Raw genomic sequence first — 18,128 nt, 5'->3', positions numbered from 1 at the left:
ATGACTGACTGCCACTGGGGCATCTTTGGCATGTGGCAGTAGGGCCTCCACATATTTCAACACTACCCAGTGCAAAACAGAAAAGAAACTTTTCTAAAGTGCTGCTTTAAAAATAGCTAATGTTAAATGGAGAGGAAAGAGAGATAGTGGGCAAATAATGGACAACAGAAAGGGGGGCATAAATGGAAAATTACAGAGACAGCTATTGGTTTGTGACTTTCATTAAGAGCATTTGAGAAGATGAGATACAAGGTGACTGGAATAATGATTAAGAAGTTAAATCCTAGCCCTTTAATGAAAGCCTGTATCCACTCATTTCCACTGTCTACCACCTTTAGAGGTAATTTAATTCCTCTCGTGGCTTCTGCCTGTCTTGTCAGCAGGCACAGTGTTGCTTGTGCCAGCTGGAACTAGTGGGCAGAGGGTTGCAGATACACAGTGCCTGTTCTCCTGCAGCCTACAGAGCCCTGAGCCCAGGAAGGGGGTAGCCTGATGCACAGAGAGGCTGTGCTCCAGAAAGGGACCCACACACAGCCCGGGCTGTTCCTTTTCAGAGAGAAAGCATGAGAGCAGACTTGATAAAGAGAATAAACATTTTCTGTGTGGGTGTCAGCTGAGAAAGCCAGCCTTCCAGCACCTGGGAACATTGGCTGATCCTCCCACAGGGAAAGAAGCAGCCATTGTTCCCAGTTCATTGCCAGGCAACCCAGAGAAAGTCCCTGGGGTCATTGGTTGAAGAGCTCTGCTTGTGTCTTCAGTGCCTTTGCTCACTGCATTCCTAGCTATGCTGTTGCTGACAGTTCACATTCCCAGCGTCACCATCCACCAGACCATGTTCACTTTCTCAGAAGGCCTCCCTGCCCCTCTGGGAGTGGGAAAATGGTCAATGGAGGGCCTCACTGAGGTGACATTTAAGCGAGTGAGTATCTGCAAAAAGAGTGTTCTAGGCTTCCTCATAAAATTTGGAGAGCAGACATGAAAACAGGGAAGGTGAGAAACAATATAGAAATATGTGCAGTGGGTACAGCTCATAGGAAAGAGTATGGAACTTAAATCGGACCAGAAGCATGGGGGTTATTTGAGACAGGGCCCTTCCCGGTAGGAAAACAGCACAATAGTGACCCAGTGTGCATGTGCTGGATGGAGTTGAGGAGTGGGGAGAGAGAGAGAGATGAGGCTATCGTTACTGGGAAGGAGCAGAGAATATTTAAGGCAGTGGTGTGATGATGTATGTTTACTGACTCTCCAGGAACAAAACAAAAAAACCCTGATGTAACATATGCTAGTTCCCATGGTGTAAATGCTGCCATTATGGCCAGTTTCAAACCACCCATGTTACGCTGGCCACAGAGTAGAAAGGAAGGAAGGCTTTAAGATGACGCATAGATCTTTAATTGGAGATCAGAGAAAATGAGTACCAAGGGCAGAAATATACCTCATTGTGTGGATGTGGAAAAGCCATTGACTTGTTTTTGTGACCATACCTAAGGCCAACCAATTCACAGCCCCAGCCTCTTCATCCTTGATCTGAAGGGACTGTGCTAAAGAAAATGGGAGTTTCTTTCTGTGCTCTTTCATTGATTCTTTCCTTCCACAGGGCCAATCTACCTAGGGCCTTCCTCATTTCTCTGCTCTGCCAAGTTTGCTCAGGTACCCAGACTAGATGAATTCTCCATGTCCTCACTGAAGGTAGGAAGTCAAGTTGAACCAAAAGCAGAATGGGCAGTGTGGGGGGCATCCCTGTTTGGAAAGCCTCTGCTTCTGGAAAGGTGGCTCAGCTGAGTTACAAACACACATGCCCTCCACTGGGGCTGCTGCTTCTGAACCTGGAGCTGACTTGGTGGGAGGTGTGTGGGTACACTCCACCACCATTCAACATTCCATGTCTACCAGGCTGACTCTTCTAAAAGCTTCACTTAGCCATGGGGGCAAACTGCAACCAGAATCAGTTAGTACTTAGGTGTAAGAACCCCAATTACTTCAGTTTCTGCAGGTGGAAGCCAGCAAATCTCTGACAGAAATCCCAACATCCTCTCCTGCTTTCACTTTTCCGCATTTGAAAATGATGGACAGAAGACAGTCTTTATATAAACTTGCACATATTTATGTCAGGTTTTACAAGGAATATAGTGTTTTCTCATCTGCCATCTCATTTGATAGTTTTTCATAACTCTGGGAGGTACTATTACCTTATGTTACAGAAGAAAAATTCTGAGATGGCAGGCAACTAATCCCATCAGATATTTGGTGAGTGGCCGAGCTGGAACAAAATCACAAGTATTTTGGCTTCAGATTCCTGTGTCTTTCCAGAACACCTGAGTGTCTATGCAGGTGTGTGTTTGTGTAGACACACAAAACCCACTTTTTATAGGTTTATTGTATAGGCATTTTTGTTTTTTTTGAGACAGGGTCTCGCTCTTGCCCAGAGCTGGAGCGCAGTGCTGCAATCATGGCTCACTGCAGCCTTGACCTCCAGGGCTGAAACAATCCTCTCACTCCAGCCCCAGAGTAGCTGAGACCAGAAGTGCAGGCCCACTAAGCACAGTTAAATTTTACATATTTTGTAGAGATGGGGTTTCGCCATGTTGTCCAGGCTGGTCTCGAAATCCTGGGTTCAAGCCATCTGCCCAGCTTGGCTTCCCCAAATGCTAGGATTACTGGCCTAAGCTACAGAACCTGGCAAGGTACTTCTTAAGAATAAATTGGGTGTTCCCTTCTTCCAACTCAGCCTATGATATTAAGGTGGCTCTCTTGCCAGCTCCTGAAAATTCAGGGCCAGAATTGAAATTTCCATCCAGATTAGGCCTCATAATTCATCAGCCATTTCTCGAGTGCCAGGCAGCGTCAGGCACCATGCTGGGACCTGGGAATACAGCAGTGGACCATACAGGCCCTTAGCCACCAATACACACAGATTTTGTAAGAGTAACAGTCAGTCTTAAAACCAGACCTTGACTGCAGATGAAAAAGGAGGCAAAAGACAGCAGGCAGGTCAGGAGGATGTGTTTCCTAATCATTATGCAAGAAAGGAAGGACATGGCAATTTAACCAGCGAGGTGTCCTAGGCAGAAAATTAATGACACATGCTTTCCTCTCCCTTTGCGTTACCTTTTATTACCTCATGCCAGGCTGGAATTTGGGAAATCTGTTTTTATTACAATGTATACATTATACATTAAATAAGATTATGCACATTACAAATACAATTATTTCAAAATTAAGAAATTACACATAGTACAATTAAAATTAAATTTGAAAATAAAATAATTTTATTTGTGCTGTTCTTTAGAGCACCAAACAATTCATACACATGATCTTCATTCTCATAGCCACTTAAGCTAAGTATTACGTCCATTTTAGAGGTGAAGAAATTAAGGTTTAAAATAACTAATTTGGTGATGGCCACATAGTTTTTAAGAACCTTGAGTCTAGCCCAAGAGTGACTGGAATTTTAAGTTCACTTACCACCATACCAGCAGAATAGCAGAGCAATTTCAATTTTGCAGTAAATCAGGGTTAATCATCCCAGAACTGTTTGATAGCAAAAGACTAAAACAACTCAAGTGCCTACCAACAGTGGACAGGTTACATAAAATATTATATGCATTTGCATAATGCAGTACATGCAACTGTGTACAGGAAGCTCTGTATGTTCTCATAGGGAAAGTTCTCCAAGATAGATTGCTATGAAAAGGGCAAGTGCAGAAAAGTGTATACAGTCTGCTACCTGACAAGAATGAAAAAAGTGAAGAAAACACGTATCATTCATTATTGACTGATATCAGCAGGAATGAATACTGGGCAGATACACAAGAAAAAGAAAAGTGATCACCTGGGTAAGTTGAGGGATGGATTCTTTATATATATCTCTTTACTTCAAGTAGTTTGAACCCTGTGAACGTAATACTTATTTAAAAAATTAAACACATTTTGTATTCAGAAGAACTTCCCCTCAATAATATTCTTTCTCTTCATTTTACCCTCCTTATCTCCCCACACATGATGTAGAATGTTTTTAATAAAACAATCTGTGGATGCAGAATCAATCAGTAATGTAGGAATCAGTAATGCCATCCATCCACTTATTCCTTACAACTGGTAAGTTTGGCAGGCACTCAGGATCCTGGCATCTCTCTGAAATAAGCTTTTGCAACCTAAGAGAGAGAGAAGAAAAAGTAAATATATCTGGAAACCTCCTTCTTGGCCTTCCTTACACATACAGAAAAACTTACAGATCCTTTTCTTCATGAGCTAGCTTCTTTACAGGTACCACAGCCCTTCTCAATTCCTCAAATAACTCCCCGTGGTGTAAAAGGACCTATCCAGACTAGACACTCCAGTTTGCTCTTCAGATAGGGTTGCTAGATTTGGCACATTAAAAATACCAAATGTCCAGTTAAATCTGAATTTCAAATACACAGCATATATATATATATTTTAATGTATAGGATGTCTCATGTAATATTTGGGTGGGCAGTGAGGGGCATACTTAAGCAATTATTTGTTGCCTGTTTGAAATTCAAATATAATTGGGTGTCCTGTATTTTGTATGGTAAATTTATCCTCTGATTCCACTTGGAGGAAGCTAGTTAAGTGCACTTGATCTTATTAGCCCAGGGGCACAAAAAGTACCTAGCCCAGTGCAATCCAATAGAATTTTCTGTGATGATAGACATGTTCTATGTCTGTGTATCCAATACAGTAGACACCAGCAACTTGAAATGTGGTGAGACTGAGGAAACTGAATTTTTGACTTAATTATTTAAATTTAAAATATCACATGTGGCTAATGGCTACTGTATCAGAGAACAAAGCTCTAAAAAGAGTAATGTATCTGCCTTCAATTTAGCAACTGGGATTTAAGATCCAGTGATGGTTAAAATGATACGTAACTCAGGAATACACTCCTAAGTCTCTGTAGCTTAGATAGTGACTACTCCGTTTCTGCACAAACATGTTTTGCTGTCAACATAATCATTCTGGGTTTTTTTCCCTGTATTTACTGAAGATTTATTATATGGAAAGGATGTGAAGGGCCAGGGTACATGCAGATGTGAAGGTAAAGGGTACAAGGTAAGGTAAAATTCTCCAACAAACTTATCCTAGCAGGTACGAGTGTTAACTGAATAATCTCAGCATTAGAACATAAAAGCTGGGGTCGGGCACAGTGGCTGAGGCCTGTTAATCCCAGCAATTTGGGAGGCCTAGGCAGGCGGATCACTTGAGGCCTGGTGTTACAGACCAGCCTGGCCAACATCTGAAACTCCATCTTTACTAAAAATACAAAAACTAGCCAGGTGTGGCAGCATGCACCTGTAATCCTAGCTACTTGGGAGGCTGAGGCAGGAGAATCGCTTGAACCCGGGAGGCAGAGATTGCAGTGAGCTGAGATCGCACCACTGCACTCCAGCCTGGGCAACAGAGCTAGACTCTGTCAAGAAAGAAAGGAAGGAAGGGAGGGAGGGAGGGAGGAAGGAAGGAAGGAAGGAAGGAAGGAAGGAAGGAAGGAAGGAAGGAAGGAAGGAAGGAAGGAGGGAAGGAAAATAAAAACTGGGAGGTTCCATTATCACAAAGTAAACATTAAGTGGATGAAACAGCACAAATTTGATCACACACACCAGCTGTGTGACCATTTTCTTTCCATGATTTTAAGCAAACATCTATTAACCCTAGACCCAGAGCATATTAAAGAGAATTATTTTATGCATGATGCCAGCTAGTAGAGAACAGGCCCTTAAAAGAATTAACAATCTAGACAACTTAGAATTATCAGTATACATGATGTCTGGAGAGGTTAGTGCAGAAACTGGGAAAATGGTAAGAGTGTGGAAAACAAATGGGGTGTAATTCTAAACTTCACAGTTTTCCTGGTGGCTGGGTAAGGTGAGCAGGTAATGTATTAACAATGATTTATAGATAGACATTTTTATAGAGAAATTCAGATAATCACACTCTGTGCAGTGAAACAGCTTTCTGGGCTAAAAAATATCTATTCTCTGGTTTATTTACCAGATACTTGCGTTCCCACTAAGTGTCAGGCCCTCTGCTAGATAGATGCTGGGACATAACTGTGAATGAATAGACCAGGTCCCTACTTTGTGGAGCTAGGTTTAATGGAAAGAGGCAAACAACAAGGAATCTGATAAATAAAACTTCAAAATGCATTTAAAAGAATCTAAATAGGATGAGTGATAGAACATAATTTGAGGTGGGAAATGGAGAAAGCTTACTTTTTTCTCTCTTTATACTTTAAAAAAAATATACTTGCTCATTTTAACAGTTCACACAGAGATGTTTATAAAGGTTTACCTCTCCTCACTCCATTCTATTAGGTTGGTACAAAAGTAATTGCAGTTTTTGCCAGTGAAAGTAATGGTAAGAACCACAATTACTTTTGCACCAACTTAGTTTCAGCTCTCTGAGATAATTAATGTGATACGTTTTCTTCCATATGGTTCTCTATTTACTCTCATCAGTTGTGTGTGTGATTTTGTTTCACCGGATTATTGTTTTGGGTAGCCGCGTTAACATTCCATAGTATAAATGGATGTCTCACTATGTCAACAGTATTCTTATTTATAGTTATTTAAATGTTTTACGTGTATAATTAGTTTTTTTTTTTTTCTCATTACAGTTTTAAGTAGTTTTTTTGTTTTGTTTTGGGATGGAGTCTCACTCTGTTGCCCAGGCTGGAGTGGTGCAATCTCGGCTCACTGTAACCTCTGCCTCTTGGGTTCAAGCTATTCTCCTGCCTCAGCCTACCAAGTAGCTGGGATTACAGGCATGTGCCACCATGCATGGCTAATTGTTGTATTTTTAGTAGAGATAGGTTTTAACCATGTTGGCCAGGCGGGTCTCAAATCCCTGACCTCAAGTGATCCACCCGCCTCAGCCTCCCAAAATGCTAGGATTACAGGCATGAGCCACCATGCCCGACCTCTTGTGACAGTTTTGAAAGAGTCCTTACATATGTAACCTTACCTAGTGGGGCCTTTATTCTAGATTGTCGACACTCTTCCTTTCCAAATGTCTATTAATACAATTTAATAGACATTGCCAGGAAAAGTTATGAAAAATTTTATGACAATGGCAATTCTTCCTCATCCTTTGCAGTCCTGAGTATACTGGCTTTAGTGGTTGTCTATTCATAGGTAAGAAATGGTATCCCAGGCTGGGCGCAGTGGCTCACACCTGTAATCCCAGCACTTTGGGAGCCTGAAGTGGGTGGATCATCTGAGGTCAGGAGGAGTTCGACACCAGCCTGGCCAACATGGTGAAACCCCATCTATACTAATAATACAAAAATTAGGCCAGGTGCAGTGGTTCACGCCTGTAATCACAGCACTTTGGGAGGCTGAGGCGGGCGGATCATGAGGTCAAGAGACCGAGACCATCCTGGCCAACCAACATGGTAAAACCCCATCTCTAATAAAAATACAAAAATTAGCTGAGTGTGGTAGCAGGCGCCTGTAGTCCCAGCTACTCGGGAGGCTGAGGCAGGAGAATCGCTTGAACCCAGGGGGTGGAGGTTGCAGTGAGCTGAGATTGCTTCACTGCACTCCAGCCTGGACAGCTGAGCAAGACTCTGTCTCAAAAAAAAAATGGTATCTCTTTGTTGTATTAATATGCATAATTTTGAATTACTAGGAAGGTCTTGTTTTTCATATGTATTGGCCATGTGAATTTAATACATGATATAAAATACCATTTAATCATTTTTTATATTATGTTGTTTGCCTTTTTACTAACATTTTGCAGTTTGTCCTTGTAAATTGAGGTTACTAACCCCATATGTTTTAGAAATCCTTTATCCCAAATTTATTGCTCTTTCCACAACTCTCTTTACATATATTCTGTCTTAAACCAGTTTTGGACCTATCTAGTCTGTGTCCTTTCCTATATGGCTTTTGTGTTTCCTCCTCACTTAGTAATGACACCCTCCCACCACCATTTCCAAACACACACACACACACAAATTAGGTATAAAAAGGGTCTCCTAAAATGTCATCTGATATTTGTTATTTCATATTCTCAGATTTTTAATCCATTTAGGTAGGTCTATTTTAGACAGCCTTGTCTGAAACAGAGCTGAGACCTGATGAGTGAAAATGAGATCACTAGAAGAAAAATCAAACAGGCATTTCAGAGATTGAGGCCAAGAAGGTAAATGACCAGAGCTTAGCTGTCTTAAATGAGCAGAGCTTAGCTGCTTGATGGGAAAAGAGACCAGCGTGGCTGGAACAGCAAAGGAGAACAGCAGAAGACGTGAACAGAGGCCAGAGGTGGTCACTGAGTGGGCCCTCAAGTCATGGTAAGGAGTATGGAGAATGAATTATTGCATGTATTGAATATGTAGGTGACGTAACTCACAAATACTTTGGATTTGTAGAGATGAAGGAAATGTAGCAAGTGACACTCTTATAATGTTGATTTGAGTAAATGGTAGTGTCAGTTATTGAACTGCGGAGAACTGGAAGGGATAACAGGCGTAAGGAGCACATTTATTTCTGTGTCTTGGAAGTGTTTAAGGTGAAAGACCTATTAGAGTTCTAAATGGAGATGTCAAGTGAAAATGTGGCTACACACATTTGCATTTCAGAAAAAAGGTCAGGCTGGAGATGTAAAATTGGAAGTTTACTGCATATAGATAGTCTTTGGAACCATAGTATTGATGAAACCATTAATGAGACAGAACAAAGACTAGGAACCAGAGCCAAGCTCCAAGTTTCTAAAATTTAGAGCACAGTACAGTCTGGTCATTTCGAGGTGAATACTTAATGACAGAACAATTTGCTGAAGTGTAAATTTAGAGCCCTACACTTTTAGCTCTGATTATTAACGAACACAAGAAAGAATGGATATAGTTATCTGCCTGGTGTCTGTGAAATAATTTAAGCCAGGAAGAGATCCTCACCAGAAACTGACTATGCTGGCAACTTGGATCTTAGACTTCCAGCCTGCAGAATTGTTAGAAAATAAATGTCTATCATTTAAGCCACCAGTCTGTAGTATTTTGTTATGGCAGCCCAAGCTGACTAAGGTTTTGGTACCCAGGCGTGGGATACTGCAACAACAAATACCTAAACATGGGGAAGTGGCTTTGGAAATTGGTGATGGGTAAAGGCTGGAAGAGTTTGAGGTTCATACTAGAAAAAGCCAATTGCGAAGGGACTATTGATAGAAATATGGACATTAAAGGCAATTCTGGCAAAGGCTCAGAAAGGAAGAGAGCTGGAGAGAAAGCTTCCATTTTCATAGAAACTTAGATTTATAACGATCATGAATAGAATATTAAATATGTTGGTTAAAATATGGACATTAGGCCAGGCGTGGTGGCTCACACCTGGAATCTCAGAACTTTGGGAAGCTGAGGGCACAGATCACGAGGTCGGGAGTTTGAGACCAGCCTGGCCAATATGGCGAAACCCCGTCTCTACTAAAAATACAAAAGTTAGCTGGGCATGGTGATACGCTTCTGTGGTCCCAGCTACTCGGGAGGCTGAGGCTGAAGAATCGCTTAAACCGGGGGGTGGAGGTTGCAGTGAGCCAAGATCACACCACTGCACTCCAGCCTGGGAGACAGAGCAAGACTCCGTCCCCCTCCACAAAAAAAAAAAAAAAAAAAAATATATATATATATATGTATGTATGTATATATACATATATATGGACATTAAAGTCAACTCTAGTGAGGTCTCAGATGAAAATGAGGGAATAGTTATTGGAAACTGTAGAAATCGCTGTTCTTGTTATAATGTGTCAAGAACTTTGCTGAATTACGCTCTAGTGTTTACTGGAAAGAACTTATAAACAGTAAAACTGGATATTTACCAGAAGAGATGTCTAAGCAAAGTATTGAAGGTGGGATTTAGGTCCTCCTTATTGCTTATAGTAAAATGTGAGAGAAAAGAGCCGAAATAAAGAAGGAATTTTTAAGCAAAACACAATCAGAACTTGGAGATTTGGGATAGATTTCTCAATCTATATTGTAAAAATTGAGAAAGCTTTTCTTGAAGAGGTATGGTTGAACAATCTTTTCTTTTTCCTTTTTTTTTTTTTTTTTTTGAGACAGGGTCTGGCTATGTCATCCAGGCTGGAGTGCAGTGGCACAATCTCAGTTCAGTGCAAACTTTGCCTTCAGGCTCAAGCAATCCTCCCACCTCAGCCTCCTAAGCAGCTGGGACTACAGGTATGCACCACCACACCCTGGCTAATTTTTTGTTGTTGTTTATAGAGATGGGGTTTTGACATGTTGCCTTGGCTGGTCTCTAACTCCTGAGCTCAAGTGATCTGCCCTCCTCAGTCTCCCAAAGTGTTGGGATTACAGGTGTGAAACATTGAGCCTAGCCTGAACAATCATTTGATAAAGAGATAATGGGTGTGACCCAAGGATTTAATCAGCCATCTCAGCAGAAGCCAGGAAGAGAGATGGGATTATTCCAGCAGAGACACTGCCAATTTGAACTAAAGTAGGCAGAGAAAACAGAAAGGAACAAAGGAAGGTTGTCAACTTTTTGAATTCTATAGAACAGGATCATAAAGCTACCTGGCTGTCAATGTGTACTATTCTTTAAGAAAAGGAGACTGACCCACCAAAGGCAACTTATGAGATCACTAGGGCTGACTCTTGTTTTTTCTTGAGGCAGTCTCACTGTCACCCAGGCTGTAGGGCAGTGGTGTGATCTCAGCTCACTGCAATCTCCACCTCTCAGGTTCAAGGGATTCTCTTGCCTTAGACTCCCGAGTAGCTGGGATTACAGGCCCTAAATCTATAGCCTCCCAAGTAGCGGGCCTGCCACCACGCCCAGCTAATTTTTGTATTTTTAGTAGAGATGGGGTTTCACTATGTTGGCCAGGCTAGTCTGGAACTCCTGACCTCAAGTGATCCATTCTCATCGGCCTCTCCAAGTGCTGGGATTACAGGCAGGAGCCACAAGGGCTGCCACTTTGATCTCAGACTCAAAGAGTACAGGTGGGATAGGGTGGGGGTGGAACATGTAGTCAAGGCTGACTCTACCTGAGTTTCAAAGATGCCCTGCAGAACTGTGTGGGAGAGTCTCTCACAGATGGCTGCCTGGGTGGGACCCCACCAAACTGAAAGACTGAGACTTCAGGCAGGGCAGATGGAGTAGGCCAACCACAGAGCCAGAGGTGATACTGAGACACCACTGGGCCTGGAAGTCAGGGCATCAAGCCAAAGAAGGTTTTTCTTAAGAGCTAACAGAATTTGCCTTGCCAGGTTTTGGACTTGATTAGGACACATTACACCTTCTTTCTTTCCTATTTCTCCATTTTCTAATGGGAATGTCTATTATGCCTGTTTCACCATTGTACCTTAGAAGCACGTAACATTTCTGGTTTCACACGTTCAAAGCTGGAAAGGAATTTTGTCTCTGGATGAATCACACATTGAGTCTCACCCATAACCTGATTTAGATGACTTTTTAGATGACACTTTGAACTTTAGAATTGATGCTAGAATGAGTTAAGACTTTCAGGGGGCTGTTGGAATGGAATAATTTTTTTTTTTTTTTTTGAGACGGAGTCTAGCTCTGTCGTCCAGACTGGAGTGCAGTGGCGCCATCTCGGCTCACTGCAAGCTCCGCCTCCCAGGTTTATGCTATTCTCATGTCTCAGCCTCCAGAGTAGCTGGGACTACAGGCGCCCGCCACCACGCCCAGCTAATTTTTTTTTATTTTAGTAGAGATGGGGTTTCACCGTGTTAGCCAGAATGGTCTCCATCTCTTGACCTTGTGATCCGCCCGCCTTGGCTTCCCAAAGTGCTGGGATTACAGGCATGAGCCACCGTGCCCGGCCGGGATGGAATAAATTTATCTCGTATGGGAGAAGGACATACATTTTGGCAGGTCAGGGACAGAATATTATGGACTAAACTGTGTCCCCCAAAATTCATTTATTAAAACCCTAAACCCCAGTGTGACTGTATTTGGAGATAGGGCCTTTAGGGGGTACATAAAACTAAAGATCATAGGATAGGGCCCTAATCCCATTGGGGATGGTGTCCTTACAGAAGATGAGACACTTAAGAGCTCACTCTCCACTCAGGCACCAAGGAAACACCATATAAACACACAGTGAGATGGCAGCCATCTGTAAGCCAGGAACATATTCTCACCATAAACTATGTTGGCACCTTGATCTTAAACTTCCAGGCTCCAAAACTGTGAGAAAACGAATTTCTGTTCCAAGCCTCTTAGATATGGAAAAAAGATCCCGTTGTTTAAACCATCCAGTCTCTGGTATTTTGTTATGGCAGCCTGAGTAGGCTAAGACAATGAAGGATGTGGTAAAACTTTACGTCCCAACCACATACCAAAGAGGCTGGAATTTAGCACACTTTCTTCTTTCAACTATAGGCAATGTGCACAAGTTCTAAATCCTAAGACATGTTGGTTCCTTTACTCTGCCCAAACTACAACTCAAATAAACAACTGTAATATAATAACATCCAGTGAAGTTCTGACATTTTTTCAACATGAGTACACTAATTCAATGCCAGATAATTCATTTTATTTTGAAATCTACATGCCATATTTCCAATTTCTGTTGAAGGCGCAATGGTTATATTTATTCTTTTTAATATAGATTTATCAGGCTGGGCGCGGTGGCTCACACCTGTAATCTTAGCACTTTGAGAGGCTGAGATGGGCATATCACCTGAGGTCAGGAGTTTGAGACCTGGCTGGCCAACATGGTGAAACCCTGTCTCTACTATAAATATAAAAATTAGCTGGGCGTGGTGGTGCACGCCTGTAGTCCCAGTTACTAGGGAGGCTGAGGTAGGAGAATTGCTTGAACCTGGGAGCAGGAGGTTGCAATGAGTAGAAATCGCACCAGTACACTCCAGCCTGGATGACAGAGCAAAATAATAAATAAATAAATAAAGTAGATATATCAGTTTATCAATAATATAGTTTTCTTTTCTAGATGTAAATATAGGTAATGACTGTCCTTTAGTACATTTTCTCACGATGCTCCTCTTACTTGGTTTGGTACAATATTAAGTATTGAAATAAAAGAGAATCCTGTCGCTACATATGAACACTTATTCCATTTACTCATCTCCAATATGCATGGGAAATTCTCAAATTGCTAATAATCTTGTAACACACATGCATTATATTTAACAGGAATATATAAATTTATAATTATAATTTAGGATCAACAAACCTTTAGAAGGTTTGTATTTAACCTTAAAATATAATTTTTAAAAATTGGTTATAAAATTTCTAATACTTTCTTTTTTGTGACCTCAAGGGGAAAATATAATTCTTATAAAAAAGAGTTCAAATGATTTACTGAATACAAAAAGTGAATAGAGATGATGAATGAATTAAAGGAAAGGATATTGCTACATAGATTTGGAAATTTAAAAACGGAAATTACAATTGCTGATTTTGTGTTAAACTGATCCGCTTTGTTCAGGATACCTTATGTACCAAAAAATGATTTTATCTCAGCCTCACATCTCAGTAAATTCCTGAGATAAACTTTTGTCCCTGGTGCCCAGGTGCCTTTGGTAGTTGGAGACCTCTAGGTTTAGCATCCTCATCCAGTCGCCCCAATTTAAATAGTCCTCCCCAGGGCCATTCAGGCAAGGTAGATGAAAACTTGCTCAACAGTTGGAATCCAGTTGAAGCTACCGACATTCATTGCTCAATAGATAATTTTCCCCAGAAGTAACTAGGACTTTTGGATACAATAGTGGCATTTCAAAGTAGAAGGTAAAGTATTTTGGAGATAAGGAGACAGGACAGAGCTACAAGGAATGTCCTTTGCTTAGGAACTAGGGTCTTAGCAGTACCTCTTAGGTAAGAACTGGTTAACTGGCACCTTCTGTGTCTCTGAAGCTCCCAGAACAAACTGCCAATGCAATTTGGATTTTCGGAATATATTTTCTTTTTTGTTGTTGTTGTTATTTTTGTTTGTTTTGTTTTTTTTTTTGAGACAGTCTCACTCTGTTGCCCAGGCTGGAGTGCTGGAATGCAGTGGTGCCATCTCGGCTCACTGCAACCTCCCCCTCCTATATTCAAGTGATTCTCTTGCCTCAGCCTCCCAAGTAGCTGGGACTACAGGCGTGCACTAGCAGGCCCAGCTAATTTTTGTGTTTTTTAGTAGAGATGGGGTTGGTTTTTTTTGAGACGGAGCTTCACTTTGTTGCCCAGGCTGGAGTGCAGTGGCACGATCTCGGCTCACTACAACCTCCACCTCGCGGGTTCCAGTGATTCTTCTGCCTCAGTTTCCTGAGTAGCTGGGACTACAGGCGCCTACAAGTGAACACCGCCATGCCTGACTAATTTGTGTAGTTTTATTAGAGACGGGGTTTCGCCATGTTGGCCAGGCTGGTCTCAAACTCCTGACCTCAGGTGATCTACCCACCTCAGCCTCCCTAAGTGCTGGGATTACAGATGTGAGACACCAGACCAGCCTCAGAAGACATTTTCTATTGGAAAGAGAAAACACTATTAGCAACCTATGAGTCTAATGTTTAATACTTAATGTCTTCCTTAGTAATAAACCAACTCTCTAGAACAAAGTGCTTCCTGGCTGCCTAGTCATTGATTCATTCAGTTCAACATTTTCTCAATGCCCAATAACCAAGTGTCTCTTGTATGCCAAGTTCTATGCTGATTATCGGTACTTGAGTAAGAGAGGGTCTACATCTTAAGTATTGCTTAAGATGAAAGCCTCTAGGTTAACAAACTTAACACAATGTATCATTCACTACTAAATAGACCAAATACAAAATCTTGTTATTGGAGCCCAGAGAGAAGAATTGAAATTCAAGTTTTCTCTCTTCTTTTCTCACTCACCACAGTAAGTCAGTTGCACCAAGTCTTGTAGCTCTTTACTGAGCCATCTTTTCACCTGTCTCCTTGTTTTATTTGCCACACCCTAAATAAAAATTGTACTGGCTTTTTTTTTCCTGGGTTTACAGTGTTAATACATTGCCAAAATTTACCTCTTCATGTAGATTCCCTGGGGAAAATTACCTTTCCTCCTTCCCTTAAATTCTTCAGAGGTTAGAAAGCCATTAGTAACATTCTGGTATGTGGACAAAGTTTACCCATTATGTACGGATGTTTTACTCTTCCTATTTTTCTGACAATAATCTCTTAAGGAGGTGTGGTTACAGAATAGCCAGCTGTTATAAGTACTGTTTTCTTGGCCTTGGAACTTAGACAAGCTCTTTAAGCTGTTTCTTAGTTTGCTCATCTCAAAATTCAGAATAAGGATAAAACCTATCTCTTAAATTTTTGGATTAAGTGAATTAACATACTGGAAGCTCATGAAATGTGCCTGGCACACAGTAGTGCCCAATAAACCATCTCTCTTATTCAGCCTGTTTTCTGATTTCAGAATCTACACTTGCTGAGCCAGGTTCTTTTCAAGGTGAGCAAAAGCATACAAGGAAGAGATGGAGGCAGGGAGAGATTAAGCGCTAGGCCAAGGTCACACACCGATTGGGAGCTGGAATCAAAGGCAATTTGGCCTGTGAATAAAAAGGATTCCAAGGCACATAAGGCAATTCTAACCTTAGGATCCAAGTTCTCGGACATACAGGAAATGCTGGAGGGGGGGTGGAAATCCGGTCTTCTCAGCCACGTGAAACCAGACCTTCAAATCTGATGATTCTCAGCCTAGCTGCCCATTAGAATCGTTGTAATTTAAAAATACCCTCAGAAAATTCTAATATGTGGCTATCAAAGGTGATCATTTGCTTTGATGCCACTTTGTTTTCACCCAAATGGGACATCCAACCCTTTTCCTTTGAGGGTAGTGGTAGGGAAAGGAGGGGGTGGAGGGAGGGAAGAACAGAAAAGGCTGGATCCGCTCTGAGCCGGTGTCAGTATCTGGGAAGTGGGAGGCGCATCAGCAGTAAACAGCTTCTGCTTGGATTATCATCTCCTGCCACACACTCGATTTGAAGGCTCCAAACGAAACAATGCAAAATGCTTCAGTTGAGTTCCAGAAGCGTTAGACTAAACGACTGGGTCTGTTTGGCCAGTCTGAGCAGCTGGGCGCTGATGCGTAGGCAAGACTTAGCCCGCCTAGACTTTCCTGCCCACTTAATTCCGATCAAAGCGGAAACCGGCCGGGCGCGGTGGCTCACGCCTGTAATCCCAGCACTTTGGTAGGCAGAGACCGGCGGATCACCTGAGGTCAGGAGTTCGAGACCAGCCCGGCTAACCTGGTGAAACTCCGTTTCTACTGGTGGCGGGCGCCTGTAATCCCATCTACTAGGGAGGCTGAGGCTGAGGCAAGAGTTGTCTGAACCCGGGAGGCGGAGTTTTCATGCTGTGAGCGAGATCGCGCCACTGCATTCCAGCTTGGACAACAAAAGCAAAACTCCGTTTCAAAAAAGCAAGCAAACAAACAAAAAAACGCAGAAACCGAGATCCGGAAGAAAACCTAGGCAAGATTCACAGAATCCAGGAAAATAGGTCTCTAGAAATTTGTCCATGGTCCCAGATCTCCATTTCTTGCGGGTGGGGCAGCTGTTACCAGATCCCTAGAAGCAAAGGTTTTCTTTTTTGGGGACGGTGTCTCACTGTTGCCCAGGCCGGAGGGCAGTGGCACGATCTCAGCTTACTACAACCTCCGCTTCTCCCAGGCTCAAGCGACTCTCCTGCGTCAGCCTCAAGAGTAGCTGGGATTACAAGGTATGTGCCACCATGCCCGACTTATTTTTTTTATTATTTTTTTTTAGTAGAGAAGTGTTTCACCATGTTGGCCAGGCTAGTGTCGAACTCGTGACCTCAGGTCATCAGCCCCCTCGGCCTCCCAAAGTGCTAGGATTAGAGGGTTAAGCAGAAAGCAAAGGTTTTTGAGTGGCCACAGGCCCCATTCTATTTCCTTTTCTGCCTGTAATAGCAACCTGTACGCTTGAGCCTCTTAAAATACAAAAGTAAGTTGCCTGTCAGGCATCGTTCTAGACTAGGGACATTAGTCTGTTTTTTACAGACACCTTTCAACTCTCTGGTTAACTTTTAGATAATATACTCTGCACTTTAGCAGGAATGGAACCTGTAAGTCTCACAGAATTAGGAAAGTGAGGCTGCCTACAGCCTAAATTGAGAAAGAAGTAGACGGGGGACTAGTCGGAGGACCGAACAAGGTTACCAACACGTTAGAGTTTTGCCTTCAGTTTACATTTTTAAACTAATCAGAACAAAGTTTTTAGATCCAGAGGCATCCTTGCATGTAAACTACTGTTAGGCACTAACTGTGGTCGATCTTACAAAACGTTAACTAGAATATTTCGTTAGAGTATGATAGTACGTGCGAACATTAGATCCATAACTGACCTATTACATACAAACAGACCAACCTTTAGTAACAGCGCTCCCCAAAAAATCGAAAAGCAGGAATACACTTTGCTCCAGGTTGGCATAAAATTAACTTACCTTAGTTCCTTTTTTCCTTCTACCTACAAGCAGTGAGGTTAGCTCTTCCTTTGAAACGGTAGGGGGGCTCTGAAAAGAGCCTTTGGGTTTGATAGCGTTTCCGGGAGCTCAGATGCCTGTCAAATCACTTGCCCTTGGCCTTGTGGTGACTCTCGGTCTTCTTAGGCAAAAGCACGGCCTGGATGTTAGGAAGGACGCCGCCCTGAGCAATTGTCACCCGGCCTAGCAGTTTGTTGAGCTCCTCGTCGTTGCGGATGGCTAGCTGTAAGTGGCGCGGGATGATGCGGGTCTTTTTGTTGTCACGAGCCGCGTTGCCGGCCAGCTCCAGGATCTCGGCGGTCAGGTACTCCAACACCGCCGCCAGGTACACCGGCGCGCCTGCCCCAACCCGCTCTGCGTAGTTGCCTTTGCGGAGCAGGCGGTGCACTCGGCCCACCGGGAACTGGAGACCAGCGCGAGAAGAGCGGGATTTCGCTTTAGCGCGAGCTTTGCCTCCTTGCTTACCACGTCCAGACATTGCAATCAGACAAAATTACCGAAACCAGCGGCCAGAGCTCACGAGAAAACAAACAAAATCGAGAAATATGTAAAACATGGCTGCTTTTATAGGTAGTTCCTGGGGAGTAAATCCGACTTTTTGATTGGTCGATAATAAATGCTAGTCAGGTAGCCAATAGAAAAGCTGTACTTTCATACCTT

General features: G+C 42.5%; 1 protein-coding gene across 1 annotated transcript; it reads right to left on the bottom strand.

The window, feature by feature from the left end:
* Positions 1-3,087: 3,087 nt before the first annotated feature.
* On the bottom strand, positions 3,088-18,060 carry LOC129038405 (histone H2A type 1-C). The gene is made up of 2 exons (XM_054491364.2): positions 17,430-18,060; positions 3,088-4,154 (listed from the first exon to the last, which is right to left on the bottom strand). The coding sequence occupies exon 1, from the start codon at positions 17,944-17,946 to the stop codon at positions 17,554-17,556; it is 393 nt and encodes a 130-aa protein (XP_054347339.1). The 5' UTR covers positions 17,947-18,060; the 3' UTR covers positions 3,088-4,154; positions 17,430-17,553.
* Between the last annotated feature and the right edge of the window lie 68 nt (positions 18,061-18,128).

Source organism: Pongo pygmaeus, chromosome 5 (genome assembly GCF_028885625.2).
Source record: "Pongo pygmaeus isolate AG05252 chromosome 5, NHGRI_mPonPyg2-v2.0_pri, whole genome shotgun sequence".
Taxonomy (NCBI): domain Eukaryota; kingdom Metazoa; phylum Chordata; class Mammalia; order Primates; family Hominidae; genus Pongo; species Pongo pygmaeus.
Note: the sequence above shows the minus strand (reverse complement) of the source record. Positions and strands in the feature narration are given on the sequence as shown.